This window comes from Mauremys mutica, chromosome 2 (assembly GCF_020497125.1).
Source record: "Mauremys mutica isolate MM-2020 ecotype Southern chromosome 2, ASM2049712v1, whole genome shotgun sequence".
Taxonomy (NCBI): Eukaryota; Metazoa; Chordata; order Testudines; family Geoemydidae; genus Mauremys; species Mauremys mutica.
In genome coordinates, this window is record NC_059073.1 from 7,075,492 (window position 1) to 7,092,511 (window position 17,020).

General features: G+C 56.5%; 1 protein-coding gene across 4 annotated transcripts in view; it reads right to left on the reverse strand.

Annotated features, from left to right (window-relative positions):
- LOC123364160 (1-phosphatidylinositol 4,5-bisphosphate phosphodiesterase gamma-1-like) overlaps positions 1-17,020 on the reverse strand; it is a 130,659-nt gene that overhangs the window by 15,697 nt on the left and 97,942 nt on the right. For all 4 annotated transcript variants that reach the window (XM_045006025.1, XM_045006023.1, XM_045006024.1 and 1 more), the window contains 15 exons: positions 16,379-16,480; positions 15,459-15,577; positions 13,930-14,015; positions 12,799-12,919; positions 11,856-12,024; positions 11,210-11,329; positions 10,618-10,725; positions 9,785-9,972; positions 8,383-8,583; positions 6,844-6,963; positions 5,706-5,889; positions 5,040-5,117; positions 3,579-3,682; positions 1,964-2,060; positions 1,093-1,159 (listed from right to left, as the gene is read on the reverse strand). In XM_045006025.1, coding sequence (XP_044861960.1) covers positions 1,093-1,159; positions 1,964-2,060; positions 3,579-3,682; positions 5,040-5,117; positions 5,706-5,889; positions 6,844-6,963; positions 8,383-8,583; positions 9,785-9,972; positions 10,618-10,725; positions 11,210-11,329; positions 11,856-12,024; positions 12,799-12,919; positions 13,930-14,015; positions 15,459-15,577; positions 16,379-16,480 — 1,864 coding nt within the window. The remainder of the gene's footprint in view (positions 1-1,092; positions 1,160-1,963; positions 2,061-3,578; positions 3,683-5,039; positions 5,118-5,705; positions 5,890-6,843; positions 6,964-8,382; positions 8,584-9,784; positions 9,973-10,617; positions 10,726-11,209; positions 11,330-11,855; positions 12,025-12,798; positions 12,920-13,929; positions 14,016-15,458; positions 15,578-16,378; positions 16,481-17,020) is intronic.

Sequence of the window (17,020 nt, forward strand, 5' to 3'; positions counted from 1 at the left end):
TGAGTTCCCTCACTGTCCTCTGCCTTCCACGGGGCTGACAGTGCTCAGCACCCCCAGGACTGGGCCCAAAAGCTCTGACAGTTCTCCGGAGAGGGCCACAGCTCTGAGGCAACGTGCTCGGATCTACCGCCTAGGACAGGGATGGGAGCTGCCCGGGAATGGGCTGGGCCTTCAGCTCAGGCCAGTTAAGCTGTAGTAAAGGCCATTCAGCAAATCTGCCTCTGGGGTGGATTCAGCTTCCTCCTAGGGCTTGGGGTGCTCAGCACCGACTGTCGGCTTCACCTCTCCTTGTGAGTCCCCTTCCTTCTGAGTCCCGATTGCTAGGACAAACGGGGGCCACAAGATAGCAGCTCCCTTGCAGCCAGGCCTCGGGCAGGGCCACAGCTGGGAGAGCCGCAGCCAGTCACACGGGAGCACGGGCTCCTTCCTAGCAGCTCAGAAGTCACTGCCGACCTTCGCAGAGGTGCCTGCTACAAAGCTCTGGAGAGACAGGGGCGCTCCAGAGCCTGCTCTTTGGGGCGCAGTAAAGGCATTGCCTACCTCCCTTTGGATCACTTTATGCGGTACTCCACAGCCCCACTCACAGGAAACCCCCCACAACTCACTACAGTGAGGGATCCAAGGTAGGAATCCAGCCAGGAGGAAACGGGTTTAGACCCACCAGACCTCATTTAATAATCATGATAATACCCAGCTCCTATAGAAAATTCTACCTATAGCTCTCCATGCACTTTACAAAGGAGGTCAGTATCCCCATTGTACAGATGGGGAAACTGAGGGATAGAGCAGGTGGATTGACTTGCCCAGGCCAGTCGCAGAGCCAGGAACAGAACCCAGCTCTCCAGAGTGCCAGTCTGGTGCTCTATCCACTAGACTGCACTGCCTCCAGATGGGCAGCTGCACGAATCACCCAGCCAGGTGCTCCAGGCAGGAGTAGCACCCATGCAAAAGGTGAATACTCCAAACGCTGCTCCTGTTAGAAGAGGTTTCTGTCTCCAGCGGTGTCTCATGGTTAAATACCCTCCCCCTCTCCTCCCGAAACGATACATTCCAGAACCTCTCACTCCGCCGGCGACAGTTACAGACACTCACCTACATGGCAGGACGGTACGTCAATGAACCCTTTCAGGAAGTTCCCCAGGGGGCTGTTTTCTGCCGACTGGAAGAGAGGAAGGGATGGGGCAGAGAAAGGCCAGTTACCAAGAGAAATACAGACAGACCTCTGCTTTCAGGCCAGTCTGGGCCTTTCTCCTGCTGTATTTGCAGTACCGAGCGGAGGGGCTGGAAAGCGGTAGTCAAGAGAGTTTCCGATCTAACCCTCTCGTCTGAGTTGCTCCAAAGGGTCAGCTTTCTGGACAGAGGTTTTCCAGGATGGGTCCCTAGACCCTGCCTAAGCTTGAGGCAAAATCATTGCAGCTGTTTTTGAGTAAAGCAAAGGTGGGGAAATCCACTTCTCCCACTTATCAAGCAGGTTTTAAACAGGGCTGTATCGGACGGGTGGAGAGAGACACCAAGGCGGGAGAGGAATCATTCAGGGGGTTGCAGTTTGGGGTGGTGAGATGAACTTCAGAAGGAAAGAAGGCTGCTGGGATGGAGCACTGTATGCTGGGAGCTGTAGTTTCCTTGGGCCCCTACTCGACACTAAAGGTGAGGGTGGTTAGAATTCTCAGCATCGCTTGGGCTCCAGGTAGGGTGACCAGACAGCAAATGTGAAAAATCAGGACAGGGGATGGGGGGTAATTGGAGCCTATATAAGGAAAAGACCCCAAAATCGGGACTGTCCCTATAAAATCAGGACATCTGGTCACCCTAGCTCCAAGGAAGTTGGCAACCTGGCCAGGTTTGGTGCCTGTGGCTTATTAGCAACAGGGGCGGCCTGTTAGTGGTGTTCAGGACAGCTGAATGGGTCCCTCAGATTGTGGTGGAAGGTGGGGAAAGAAGCCAGCGTGGGGGCTAAACTCACAGCCTCGTCCTGCTCCTGTACCAGCACGTTCATGATCTCCTCCACGTAGTTGGCTGGGAACCACAGCTGCTTCTTGCCCCCGTAGTCTCCCCGCCACCTAGAAGGGGTCACAGGAACAAGGCAAGCACACTGACTCAGGGGGACTAGGGATGTGAACACTGCACGCAATGTCAGGGGAACAGGGAAACAGAAAAGGAGCCATTAAAACACGTCTCAGCAACACGCACAGGGCACGCAATTCCTGTAGCCACCCGGAGCAGCAGCTGAAGCCGGGGTGATGTCTGCTGAGCTCCACTCTGCAGGAAGCCTGGGGCATAGAGCAGGGCACAGAGAACCGCTGGAGGGTTTGGTTGCCTGGTAACCGGCCAGTCCCGTGGTTAGAGCAGGGACGTGGGGGAGTCAGGATTCCTGGGTTCCACTGCTGGTTCTGCTGGCGTGTCCAGGGCAAGTCACTTCTCCTGACTGCCTCACTTCTGCCATCTGCCCTGACTTCTACCCAGGGCTGTGAGTCTTAACGAGCGCTTAGGAGGGGCCAGAGAAGGGCAGAGATTTAACACGAGTGTGGGCTCTCAGGGCTGCCCTACACTACACAGGTAGGTCGGCTTAAGTACATCACTCCGGGCTGTGAAAAACATCACGCTCTGGCTGGTGTAATGAGGCCAACCTAAGCCCTAGCGCTGACACCAACTGGTGATGGAGGAATTCTTCTCCCGACCTAGCTATTGCCTCTCGGAGAGGGGGATTAACGACAGCAGGGGAAGAGCCCCTCCCATCGCTGGAGCAAGTGTCTGCGCTGCAGCTGTGTCGCTGCAGCCCTTCTAGTGTAGACACACCCTCAGTCTCAGGCTGAATCAGCACTTGCTGGGTCAGAGGTGATTGGGCCGTGGAGTGGAAGCCCCAGGCTGGCCTCCCCTGGACCACCCTCCGCAGGGTGGCTCAGGGGAGTGATCAGCCCGGAGCGTTGCCTGTTAGCGCTTGTGCCAGCAGGGAGTGAAGGAGTCAGAGGAGCTCGGTCCTGGCGAGGGCAGCGTAGCTCCACCACAAGATGTTCACAGCAGGCATATGGCACAGCTGTCCCTGACTGGGGAGAGCACTGGGCATGTCAGGGATCAGGCGTCCCATCAGATGTCCGGACAGTAAGTAGGAAGAAGGACTCCACCTTGCTGGTAGAGAGCATTTGGGGCCGCTTGTGGCATGTGGGTTACACCACTGGTGTCCTTTCAGCTCTGGTGAAAGAGCCCCTCTCGGAGCCTAGCCCCGCAGGCCAGGACACAGATGGCCCCCATAAGAAAAAGGGGGATCTCCCGACAGGCCCCCAGTGTCAGTACTTTAGGTGGTGAGCCGGCTAGGACTGAGCCAACAAGGAGACACCCAGCTGCTCATGAGCAGAGGAAAGTCCTTGGGAGAGGAGCGTCTCCCCAGAGCAATCAGACAAAGCGACATCAGACACCTCGTGTTATCCTGAGCTGTGGCCTTTCTTCTTGACTCCACAGCGCCCTGGCCCCACCGCGATCTGATAAGAACGTGCTTTCTAGGCAGGGGACCCCTCCTCCGGGACAGCCAGGCAGTGCCAGGAGAGGAGTGGACCCCTGACCGGACGGGAGGGAGAACTCACCAGCCTCCATCCTGCTTGTCCACGTTGTGGATGATGGCCTGTTTGCAGAATGAGAGCTCGTCTTCCCGCTGGGCTTTGTAATCGTAGAGGGCCTTCACCGTACACTGTGGAGCAGAGCACAGACACACTAGCCTTAGCAGTTATGAGCCCAGCATTCCTGGGCAGGGAACGCTGCAGAAGAAAAACTGCAAAGGAATATAAAATAGCTCCCCAGGCCTTGATCTCAGGTAACCGAGGACTCTCTCAATATATATATCATGAGTGTCAATGAACTATTTAGATGGGCGATAATGCAGCTGGAAGCAGCCATATTGTCAACCCAATCCCCTGTGTCCAGACAGAAACATCTGTGCTGCTGGCAGAGACAGAGAACCACAGATTTCACAGCTCTTCTAGGGGCAAGTCAAAGGTTTTTCCACTGTCTCTCCAGACAGGTTTGGGGGAAGAGAAGGACAAAGCTTGAGTGTGGGCAGAGTGGGTGCCGGGAGTCTCTGCCGGCCGCTCTGATGGCATGCCTGCCGTGCCCTGCTCCTTGTTGGGATAATCATCAAGGGCCTGACCTGCCACAGTTCCCACTGGGACTGCATAGGGAGTATGGGAGGCAGATTCAGGCCCTAAGGTGGCAGCTGCTCTGGCTTACAGACCTGCCAAGAGAGCAGGGGAGATTCTGAAACATCTCCAGGTCTTCACTGCAGTCTCCTGGTCTAACGCACAGACTCTGCGTCACTGCCATCTACGGCAGCAGAAAAGTCCGATTTCCTTTTCAAGGTTGCAAACGGTTTCGAATATAACCAGAAAAGAGCTCCCTTTGGGCTAACGCGTCCCGTGTTTGGTCTCGGCCCAAGGGTTCACTTGTTGGGAGGGGAAGTTTAAGGTGCAGTGGTGCCCTGAAAAGTGATTCGATAAGTGCCCCCAGGGGGCTCCATGTTTATTCTCTACCTGACACCAGATCCAGCCCGCGCTGCTGATACATAAAGAGTTGTTTTTTCTAGCTACTAGTGCTGAAAACGCTGCCCAGGATCTGAGAGTCAGGCTGGGTCTTTCTGGTCCCTGCATCACCAACTAAAGATTCTGCCATCGGAGCTCCACTACTGTAACAGTTCTGCGGGTGAGCTGGAATAGACCCCTGCTCTCGCGCTCCAAGCCGCACCGGCTCTGCAGGGCTCACCGGTCCGACAGAGAAGGGATCCAACGTAACCCTTTCAAGTGAACGCTGAGTGTCAGACGCCTGGGTCTGCAGCCGGGGGTGGATGCCATGGGCACAGAATGACGGGATACGCAGGCTGCAGTTCCCAGGATGGCTGGGTGACTGCTGGGAGTCCCAGACACTTCTTGAACGGGCAGCAAGTCGGAACAAAGTATCACCCAGTTCCCAGGCACCACGTGAATCCCTCTCCCCCTCCTCCTGCCCTCCCTGTGCCACGCAGCCCTGGGGGGAGTCCCCGGCCCAGGCTCTCTTACCCTGGCCATTGGCATCTTGTTGGCCTCCACGTAGAAGTGAGGGGTTCGCACTTCATACAGGGCTCCATAGTCCAGCTCCTGCAAAGGACAGGCGGCAGCGGTAACATGGGAGGCAAGCCCACAAGCTTCCCCCCTTCCCCCTCTCCTGGGGGAGAGGAAGGGACCTGTGTACATCCCCACTCGAAAAGAGGAGATGTGAATAGAACGTTCCTTCGTGGAGCACTAGAGAGCGGGCTGGGAGCTCCCCCTGTCATGGGATGGGGCATTCCCTTTCGTACCCCTAGGCTATGTCAGGCAACTGGGGTCAGTCCAGAAAGATCTGTCTCTTCCCCGCTCTCCTGTGTGTCACACCTTGATTACAACCTCCAACGTGGCCCTAGGATCAAGCCAGAGCACTGCATGCTGGGAGATGTAGTCTGCACTTGCTGCACCTCTGCATAAGGATTAGAGCACCGGCAATCTGATTAGCCAGTCCCTGGGACTCTGGGCAACTTGCCGATGCACCCCCTGAGCAAAGTTTAGGGACCCCAGGATGCAGCCATGTTTGGCTTTTCCAAGATTCTGTGGGGTGGCCATACGGCCCCCCCATATTCACCACACTGCCCAGCTGCATTGCCCCTCTTCCCCGATGCCCTCCGTGGGATTCCTCTGCCCCCCAGGACTCACAGCGGTGCCCATCTTCTCCAGCGTCTCCTCGTTGATGGGATAGCGGAGTTTCATCTTGCGGTAGAGCGGGTGCTTCTCATAGTAGCTCACCAGATCCACCAGGCTCTCGAACTCGGCGGAGCTGCCCAGCATGAAGAGCCGGCCCTCCTGCTGGATGCGGCAATGCTTGATCTTGCCCTCCGCTCTGTTACCAACACAGCCCAAAGGGCACATGAGGAGGGGCTGGCGGGGGAGGGGGGACGTGCCTTCTGTTTTTACAAACTGCAGGGGGGAACCATTTCCCCCACCCTGAGATGCAGCCACCTCTGGGGTGGACGGCAGCAACTGGGGAACAGCACACAGCAGCTCTGCACAGCGGTTCAGGAAAGGAACGAAGACGATCCCCGTGTCCAAGTGGCTTATCGTGGGAGGTTTCGCCCCAGTGGGAAGGCAGCCAGGACACTGGGGTAACATCCTGACTCACAGTAAGTTCCACGGGGGTATCTACTGACTAGAGCAAGAGCTCACTTTTCCATGCAATCTACAAGACGGCACGACTGCCTCCCAGCAGCACGCTGTGTCATCGGTCAGTACTGAGCAGCAGCCCCAGCACAGCAGCGAGTTACCCACAGCACGCCGGGTATGTTTACCCTGCAGTTAGACACCCGTGGCTGGCCCATGCCAGCTGACACGGGCGGGCGGGGCTGTTTAATTGCAGCATAGATGTTCAGGCTTGGGTTGGTGCCCTGCGAGGTGGGAGGGTCCCAGAATGTCTACACTGCAATTAACAGCCCGAGTCAGCTGGCATGGGCCAGCCAGGGGTGTCTAACTGCAGTGTAGACAAACTCAGCCAGTCCTGAGGGAAGGGAAGAGGACCCCTAGCGACTTATCAACACAGCTTCCTGCAGCAGCAGCTTTCCTTGAAGGTCCCCGTCCCAGAACCCATCCAGCCCAACTGTGCTCAGCTAATGAGACTGGAGAAAATCATGTGCAAGCACACGGGAGGGCACGGGGCTGGGAGGAGAGACAGCAATGGCTGCACGCTGTAGCCTTTGAGTCCAGCGGGTCACGAAGGAAACAAGTCTGCTGCTTCTCAGCTCAGGCCCCAGTGACGGGTTTGGCCGACTGGCCAGCTCGACCCTGGGCAGCTCGCACTCACCTGAAGGAGATAGCATAGGAGTTGGGCTCGCTGCGTTTGCGCAGCAGGAAGGCTCCGTCCCGGGGCACCCTCATCAGCATGTGCTCGGCCTGCAGGCGGGACAGGTTGGCATGGTACCACCTGGGCCAGGAAAGAACACACAGCAGGATCAATGCATCATCTAGACCCTGTGCCATGGCATTGACTCAGCAAATGAGAGAGGGGCCGACTCTCTTCAATCTCCTAGTCCAGGGGTGGCCAACCTGTGGCTCCAGAGCCACGTGCGGCTCTTCAGAAGTTAATATGCGGCTCCTTGTACAGGCACCGACTCCAGGGCTGGAGCTACAGGCGCCAACTTTCCAATGGGCTCAACCCCTGGCTCTGCCACAGGCCCTGCCCTCACTCCACCCCTTCCCGCCCCCTCCCCTTAGCCTGCCGTGCCCTCGCTCCTTCCACTCCCCTCAGAGCCTCCTGCATGCCATGAAACAGCTGACCAGGAGGTGCGGGGAGGGAGAGGGAGGCGCTGATTGGCAGGACGGCTGGTAGGTGGGAAGTGCTGGGAGTGTGTGAGGTGGAGCTGATGGGGGGCTGCTGACGTATTACTGTGGCTCTTTGTCAATGTACATTGGTAAATTCTGGCTCCTTCTCAGGCTCAGGTTGGCCACCCCTGTTCTAGAGCATGGGAGTCCAGTTCTGGCTCTCCACCCTCCAGGGGCCCCAGGGAGACGGCCGATCTCTTGCCTGTATTAATGTACCGGCTGAGTGTCTAGGTGTGAGACCTGCTCTCGTGTGTGTATCTATTGCACTAGGAACCAGGTCTGCTCAAACGTGCGGATGCACACCCATGGATGTGTGCACTCCCCATGCTGCCCGTGTGCTGTTCTGCCGGCGATCACAGTCTTGGCTATATGTGGCCTGAGATTATTTACACATGAAACCCCTGTTCCCTATTGGTATCCCCAGGGAATAAGCAGGCTGAGGGAACACCTAGTTCCCTGGGGCTTGCGGGGGTCATTTCCTCTACAAAAAAATAGCCACTGCTAGGGCTATAGGCCAGAATCTCCCCCCATCCAGGCTCCTGCCCCAGAGCTCGATGTGGTGCCTCACTGACACCCCATAACAGAATAGCAGCAAAGAGTCCTGTGGCACCTTATAGACTAACAGACGTTTTGGAGCATGAACTTTTGTGGGTGAATACCCACTTCGTCGGATGCATGCAAGTGGGCATTCACCCACGAAAGCTCATGCTCCAAAACGTCTGTTAGTCTACAAGGTGCCACAGGACTCTTTGCTGCTTTTACAGATCCAGACTAACACGGCTACCCCTCTCATAACAGAATAGTTCCACTGGCGACACCGCCTCAGTCAAAGAGGAAGTGCAGCCCCAGTGACACCTCATCTCCGGCAGGGGGTGCTGGATCCGGGCTGCATGGTTCAGCAGAGGGTGCTCGCGAGGCAAAGAGGAGAGAGGCGCTGTGTGGAGACGACCAAGGGCCGGAAGGACAGGGAGAGGAGCAGAACAAAGGGGAGAGGGGAAGGGAGGAGAGGTGACACACTTACTCTTTGCTCTCGTGGGCGTTGGGCTGCGGCACGGGGTCTGTGAGCCTCATCTCAAACTCATTGCACCGCAGCGGCACCTCGCGGTAGTGGCAGATCAGGCTGTAGAGGCTGTCGAACACCAGGTTGTCCGTCAAGTAGAACTTGGTGGTGCCGGCTTCCTGCCGGGAGTGGATGCGGCAGTGCTGGACTCGGCTGGACCGCCTGCAGCGGGGACAAGAAGGGATCGGCAGGGTCAAGCACAAACCACGTCTCCCTGCAGCTGCCCAAACCGGCGCACAGTGGATGGGGGGGAAGGTCAACCCTCTGCACCAGTCCTGGCGGGGTGTGGGGAGATGACCGGACAGCAAAAAACATCCCGAGTCACAATGCGGGGTTTGGATCGAGACTCCCAACATTCGGAGGTTGGATCTGGGCTTCGGTTCCACTCGATACTGAGATAGCAGCCAGCCAGTCGGACATAGGGTGACCAGACATCAAGTGTGAAAAATCGGGACGGGGTGGGGGGGTAATAGGGGCCTATATGAGAAAAAGCCCCAAATTTCAAGACTGTCCCTATAAAATAGGGACATCTGGTCACCCTAGCTGGGCCATCCATATAGGGATGTTGGAGCAAGACACTGGCTTAGACAGTGTGACCATGTTGTCCCCTAGTGGATGGTGTAGGCAACTATTCCAGCTGGTCGCTCACAGCTAATGGTGCTATTTTCAATCCAGCAGCGGTGGGGGCGTGTGGTTTGGCTGCTTGCTCCTGGCTGATGCAGGTGGGAGCTGCAGGTATATGGCTGTGGTCCTTTACATTGGCTCAGGGCTTTGGGTCAGCCCACCTCCCCCTCACTGGGGCTTTCCCACGTGGAATCTATAAAGGCCAGACCCCTAGGCCCTAACTCAGGCAGAAGCCTCTCTGAAGTCAATGGGAGCGCGGTCTGTAATCCTGAGCCGCACTGGGAGGCCATCACCACGCCCCGAGAAGCACCGATCATCAGCCATCGTGGGGCTGCGGAATGATGTTGCAGACAGGTCTGGGAACCGCAGCCCTCGGTAGAGCCACATAACTGGGATAGCAGCAGGGCAAGCGTCCCTCCCCGACCCCACCCTGACAGGCCGCCTCTGGGGAGCCCAGTCTCCGGGATCGATTCAGGTCTCAGCCTCGCTGCTAGGCTGCCAATGAGGGAGAGGATCAACGCCCCTTCTGGTGGCTCCCGAGACTGGTCCAGTAGGAACCGGACTGAGGCCCACCAGCTTGTTTCACAGAGATGGCTGCTGTCATCAGATGGTAGCAGCTTTCCACCGCTACCACCTAGGACTGAAGGGAAACTGAGTCCCCAATGTGAGGGGATCACTGGTGCCGGAGGCAGAGGAGATCCTGTGCCCCAGTACGGAGGTCGCCGCAGGAGGCTCCTACCAGAAGGAGAGGGTGTAATCTCCCACAAAGGTCTCGCTCTCCCGCACCAGGAAGGTGCCATCCTTCCCACCCGTCTCGGTGCAGTACTCGTGCAGCAGCTTCTCAGCGATCTGGCGCCCGTCACGCCCCCCGCCCAGCTTCCCGTGAAACCACTTCTCGCTGAAGTGCAGCTCGTTGTTGTTAAACTCCTGGAGAGGTGCAGAACCCGAGGACGAGACGGGCGGGGCCGGGAGAGACCAGAGAAATCCAGGGGGGAGAGAGAGAAGGAAAGAGAGACAGTGGGTTTGGTGTCATGTCCTTAATCACTTTGGCCACCTCTGGGGTGGAGCACAGCAGCAGTCTAACAGCGCACAACAATGCTGCCCAACAGTTTAGGGCAGGTAGTGAAGGTTCTCATGTCCCACTGAACCTGCCTGGGGAGCTAGTCGGCAAAAGTTAATAGCCCCAACCGGAATCTGAGCAGGACCCTGAGGTTAATACCCTGCCTTGTGAAAAGTGAAGTGGGATATTTAATGGCCAGGAGTGGTCAGGACCTTGGTTCTGCATCTCTTACAAAAACACACATCTGTGCCCCTAACAACATTGGCTTAGCACTATCGGTGAAGGGCACCCTCTGCTGGGTAACTAATACTAGCACCTGGGCTTTTCTTGGCCAGCTCCTCTCCAAGCATTGACCTGGTCTAACCCTCCTTAGCTGGTGAGCTGGGGCAGAAGCACAACCCAAAGGGGTACATGCAGCTGCAGGTACTTGGGTGGCTCTGTAGGTGAATCCTGAAGGTCTCTGAAGCACTGTCTTCCCCCCCAATCCACACCTTTTCTCCCCACAAACACACCTCTTTTTGTTCCACCTCTTCCTCATCCTCGTTGGACTGGTAGCGGGACGTCTCCTCGGAGTAATAGATCTTGTTGCTTGTCAGCACAAAGTAATGTGGGCTCCAGGTCTGCCGAGGAGAAAGGAGCATCAGAACCAGGCAGCAAGGAAGCCGGGGAGTGGGTACAGGGCAGGGAGGTGGCCAAGGATGTCAGCACCTGCCAGAGATCACAGCTGCTTGCATTGCAGGCATGTGAGTTCACCCCATGCTTCTTGCTGATGCCCCAGTAACCCATGGCCAGAACATGTGTTGTGTTTCCACTCCAGTGAGTAGTCCACTAGAGGATACCAGCCTATTACTGCTAATGGGGAACGGAGTCCCTCCTTTAGCTTACATGGCGGAGGTCTGTGATGAAGGTCCAGGGTTCAAGCCCTTCTAATGACCCATGGAGGGGATGGGACTGTGATACCTCCTTCCCCACTGCTGGAATCCAAGCATTGGTATTCCAGCCTGCACCGTGAGGCTCAGTTCCTGGTTCCACGTGCAGACTATAGCCCCTTCCCTTGGCTGTTAGTTCTGGAAAGGGAGACCGAAGCCTGGGCGAGGCTCTCACATGATCAATGGGGTCCTCAAGGTACAGGATGCCATTCTTGATGGAGTTGCTGATGTCATTCTCCGAGTAACTGGCCGTGGAGACTTCTTCGTAAAGGTTCCCTTCCACCAGCTTCTTGTGCTAGGGAGCGAGAGAGCAAACAAGAGAGAGGAGAACTCACATAGTTAGACTGACCCTTGACCTGTGCTACCAGCACCCGAGCCTGTGTCCTGTCTGCCATGGTGGATGTGTAACATCACTCAGCCGGGGCAGTGAAATGACTGGTCAGTTTCACTCCCTGTTTACAACTGGTTTCACTTCCTGGTTCTCCTGGCCCAATGCTGCTGCTGTTTGGGTTCACGATACCGTGGGCAAAGGAGTCTGTTCTGGGAGCAAAAATGACTTAAATGACTGTGAGTGGCCAGGGCTGGTGGTTAGGTTTCATCTGGGAGGGAGATTCCCATGCATCTTTGTACTTTAGAGCTGGAGGAGGAGAAAGCTCACCCCAGTATGTTCCTGTAACCCCCAAACTATAGGGCTCTCCCACGAGCTACCCCTGCCCACACCAGGGCAAGGCTGGTGCGTGCAGTTCTTGTACCGCCCCCCTCTGGACAGTATCGGAGAAGGACTGGGGGAAAGGGGAGAGGACAGGCCCTACGTGCTGCACCTTGATGAGGATTTTCTTCTTGAGCTGGGTGGGGGAAGGCAACTCATCGGCGTTGATGTCCACTGGCTTGGTGAGCAGCATGTCCCCAAAGACCTTCTTGAAGTGGGAGGCCATGTTCCTCTGCTGGACGATGCTGCAGTGGTCCTCAATGGAGAGGATGATGGGGAACCTGGTGCGGTGGGGGAAGGAAAGGCCAGATCATTCAGAATAGCAACCGAGAAAAGGCTCCAGATCACGGGCCTGCTCCTAGTGTAGCCAGGGGCAAAACTAATAGGGTAGAGCCCCAAAGGGGCTTGCATCCGAAGAAGTGGGTATTCACCCACGAAAGCTCATGCTGCAAAACGTCTGTTAGTCTATAAGGTGCCACAGGATTCTTTGCTGCTTCTACAGGAACTCAGAGATCCATGGGACAATCTGGTAAAGACCTTGGTGTAGGGAAGCTGGATTAGGGCAGAACCCTCGAAGCTGGGGAACACTCAGTCAATCAGGGTGTGGCACACTCAACCTGGGAGTGCGCTGCAGGGAATGTATCCACGCCTTGGAATGGGCAGTGCGGCAGGGAACATGCCCAGACCCAGCAACAGGTTCTCACGATAAATACAGAACCAGTGAGTGCTGACCAGGATAAACAGGGACTATCTGGCTGCCACACATGGTTAAACAGGTTTCACCCCGGTCTCTAATAGTTGCAGACTGGCTTAAGGCCTGAAGCAGGAGGTTTCCACAATCATTGTTACCACTAACTATGCGAACTCTGGATATTCTTGTTATCCATATAAATGTCCAATCCCTTTTTGAATCCTGCTAAGTTCGAGGCCTCATTGGCTTCCTGTGGCCATGAGTTCCACAGTCTCATTACATGTGACAAGCTCCATGCCCTTTAGCAGTTCCTAAGCAGCAAAGGGGTGACAAAGCCCCTGTAGTGCAGTAGGGTGGTCCTTACTCAGAGGTCACGAAGGCGTGTTCCTTGATGGTGTGCAGGACATCCAGGAATTTGATTTTGGAGGTGAGTGTGTGTCCGTGGTAGATGATTGGCAGGTCGTCTGGACCATCCCAACAGTCCACTGAGGGCAGAGATGGTTGAGTTGTTAACACTCCCCCCACGTGCGTGAGCATTTATCCCCGTACCCCACACACGTTCCCGAGGGTCCATGTCCTAGCTCCCTCCTTTCCTGCACAGAGTGGAATGGACAGCACCACCTCTAGAGCCCATGGCCACTCACATGCATCGGCCCCAAGCGTCACTGTGGAGCTGTGCACACTTCATTGTCGCGCCAGTACATGGGCACTTCAGGGGGGGACAAAGGGGTAGAAAACACACTGGCATTCACCTCTGAGACGCCAGATAACAGCACATGCAGGGTCAAATGGGACTGAGCTAGTGAAAGAGGCTGTGGGGTTGGATGGGGGTCTGCCTGCCATTGATATGAAGGGACGGCAAGATCGCAAGGGTTCATCAGGTGGACTGAACGATCCTCAGCTGAGCTCCCATTGGGTCGTAGATCCCAAGGCCTGAAGGGACCATTGCGACCATCTGGTATGACCTCCTGCACAGCACAGGCCAGAGAACCTCAGCTGGTGATTCCTGCATCTGGTGGATTTTAAACTTCTCCCCAGGTTGCCCCAGAGGACAACGATCCAAGCATAACATCTCATGTTTCCAGGGCACCAGAAGGATCCCAGAACGATTCACCAAGAATTGCTGTAGCCACATCTGGGGTGAGACGGGGCGGCTGTTTGACTCCGAAGTGTAAGACAGAAAAGTGGGGGCAATTTAAAGGAACTACCCATCACAGGATGCGGCCGAGGCTCTGGGCTCAGACCCACACATTTGTCCGAAGTGCCGAGGGAGTTTTGGGGAGTGGTCAGGAACTTGGTTTTAGAGATTCCCCCAAAGGATGCTGACTGCAATGGTAACTTGTGGGGGGTGGCATCACCAGTGCCATTTCCTGCTGCCCTTTGGCAGTCCCCCACCCAGTCACTGAGCGCTACTCATGCTACTCAGCTCATGCAGTCGGACCAGCTCACAGCCGCTGACAGCAGCCCGGCCCCCGGCAAGGATCCGCTCACTCACGCTCTATGCAGCGGCAGCCCATCCGGAGGCAGCGAGCGTAGGCTTCCAGCGAGGACTCACTGGAGAACTGGTCCCCAGTCAGATACCTGCAAAGAGAGCGAGAGGGCCTCTGAATCACCAGCAGCGCCTGGAGTGGGGCCAGACTGCAGGGCCTGGGGGTGGGACCGGGAGGCCTGGAGGAAGTGGTGCAGCTGCAAATCATGTGGCTCCCAGTCCATCTCAGGGAGCAGCCACTGCAGATGGTGGGTGTCCAGGCAGCCGCCAGGCCAGCCACAGACGGTGTGCCAGGGGAGCTGCCTGGTGCCTTGCCATGCCTGGGAGCTTAGTGCAGGCAGGGCCTTGCTGTTTCAAGGGCACCTCGTTCTGAACCCAAGGCCTGGAGCCCATCAGATGTCAGTGTCTGCTGTCCCGTGGAACCCCTGCTCCTGCCAGTGCCGCCTGGGCTCGGGAGACCCATCCGAGGCCCAAAGCCACAGGGCCAGGCCCACAGCTGGTGTAAATCAGCAGAGCTCCGTTGGAGTCAATGGGCCAGATCCCTGGCTGGTGTAAATCAGCAGAGTTCCGTTGGCGTCAATGGGCTAGATCCCCGGCTGGTGTAAATGGGCAGAGCTCCGTTGGAGTCAATGGGCCAGATCCCCAGTTGGTGTAAATGGGCAGAGCTCCATTGGAGCCAATGGGCCAGATCCCCAGCTGGTGTAAATCAGCAGAGCTCCGTTGGAGTCAATGGGCCAGATCCCTGGCTGGTGTAAATCAGCAGCGCTCCATTGGTGTCAATGGGCCAGATCCCTGGCTGGTGTAACTGGGCAGAGCTGCATTGGTGTCAATGGGCCAGGCCCACAGCTGGTGTAAATGGGCAGAGCTCTGTTGGAGTCAACGGGCCAGATCCCCGGCTGGTGTAAATGGGCAGAGCTCCGTTGGGGTCAATGGGCCAGATCCCCGGCTGGTGTAAATGGGCAGAGCTCTGTTGGAGTCAATGGGACAGATCCTCAGTTGGTGTAAATCAGCAGAGCTCCATTGGCATCAATGGGCCAGATCCCCGGCTGGTGTAAATGGGCAGAGCTCCGTTGGGGTCAATGGGCCAGATCCCCGGCTGGTGTAAATGGGCAGAGCTGCATTGGAGTCAATGGGCCAGATCCCCGGCTGGTGTAAATGAGCAGAGCTCCATTGAAGCCAATGGAGTTGCTGGTTTAGCCCAGCCGAGACACTGGCCCATGTTTTCCAGTACCTGCTTACAAGGAAATGTCCAGGAATCCCATGTCCTAGATGGACAGAGAAGTGGGGCAATCCCTGCAGAACTCCCAGGGGAGGCTAAAGGGAAATCCCCCCTCCCCCCGGTCACTATTGCATCGCAGGCCAGAGCCCTTCTGGAGCTCAAACACCAGACTAGTGGCTCCCCGAGTCTCCAGAATGGCTCCTAGGGCTGCGGCGGGAGGCACCCGTTCCGCTCAGAATCAAACAGATTGTGCCACTTTATCTTCGCCCCACCATGCTGGGGGCCCTTCGTCGGTGGGCTGACCCCAAGCTCTTACGTATTGTGGGAGGAGGAGATCCAGTAGTGGGACAGCGGGTAGTTCATCTCCTCTGGGACCACCCGCTCGTACTTGGCGTCCATGACCATGTTTTCCCTGGAGAACAGGTACATCAGAAACTGAGGACAGAAGGAAAGCTGGTTAGAGCAACACGAGGCGGGTCAGGCTCCAGGACACCGGGGGTCACCCCAGGCAAAGGGGAGAGATGGGTGTGGGGCCAAAGCACTAACAGGAGTGGGGAAAGGGAGAGAAGTTGGTGGAGAAGACCTGCCAGCAGCAGAGGACGAGCTGAGGAACACAGCCCAGTGAGTACAGCTAGAGATGGGCTTCAGACGCAGAGTCTGGAATGTGGACTTTTCCAGAATGTGAGGGGGAGGGGTTCACTCTTTCAATACAACTGGCCTGTCTAAATACATGTAGTGCAATCACCTGTGGAATTCACTGCTGCACCTGCACACAGTCACCTGATGGTGGTGGATTTTGGGGCCAATCTGTAGCTGTGCCCCTTAAACAAGGATAATTAAACCTGATGCTTCAGGGCACAAGGAGATCACCTGGAAGGGTCAGGAAGGAATATCAATCCCCAAATGTGCAGCACTGTCCACTAGCCAGATGGGTGGTTTATTGCGTCCTTTTAAGCCTCAGGCATTGGTCATCGATGGCGGCTGGGACAGCAGTCTATAAGCTCCCTGGGTCTGATCTGGCATGGCCCATCCTAACCTCCAGCCTGAAGTGTACATTGTCTGTTATAAATACACCTACATCCGTGTGCACCAATTCAACAAACCCTAACTAATCTAGAGACTTTATCTGCCCCAGGTGGGAGTCTGAGCTCCGCTGGTGGGCAGAGCTCGTGGAGTTGCTAAGGGGATGGCTGAGGCAGGAGGATGGGCTGGGATCTGGGGTACATATTCCCCTACCTCATCCAGCTGGAAGAAGGGTTCTGCCATGTCACTGAAGGGGTCCCTGAGGCAGCCACACATGTACTCCCGCACCTTGCCGATGTCACTGGCCCAGGGCTCCTAGGGCAGAGAGCGCAGAAGGCAGCATTAGGGGGGGAACTGCACCGAAGGTTTGGAGGTGAAACCGTGATGGGAATCTCAGATCTGCAAGATCAAGAGCCTTCAGACAGATGGAAGGTGACTGGACTCAGGGCCCAGGAGACTCACGACCTCTAGCTATGCACAGGGCAGGCACAGCACATACTCGCCCCCCCCCCCCCCCCCCGCACCATCACTGTGCCTCCAGACTGACCTGGCCTGTGATGGATTCTCCTTCGCAGCTCAGCATGAGCTGTTCTGATGGTTAATCACCCTGCTGTTAAAAACAGGCACCTTCTTTCTGGTCTGAGTTTGTCAGGCTTCAGCTTCCCCCACCCATCGTAGCTTTCTCTCTGCCACAGCTGGAGCCTTTCTCTCTGCCACAGCTGGGCACACGCTGCCCTTCCCGGGAGACCACCATGGCCCCTTCATCCCATGGCCTCTCTGCTGAGACTGCCAGCAGAGGATGCCAGCTTCCGTGGCGTATCGGGAAGAGGAGAGAGATCCACCGGCTGGACAGCC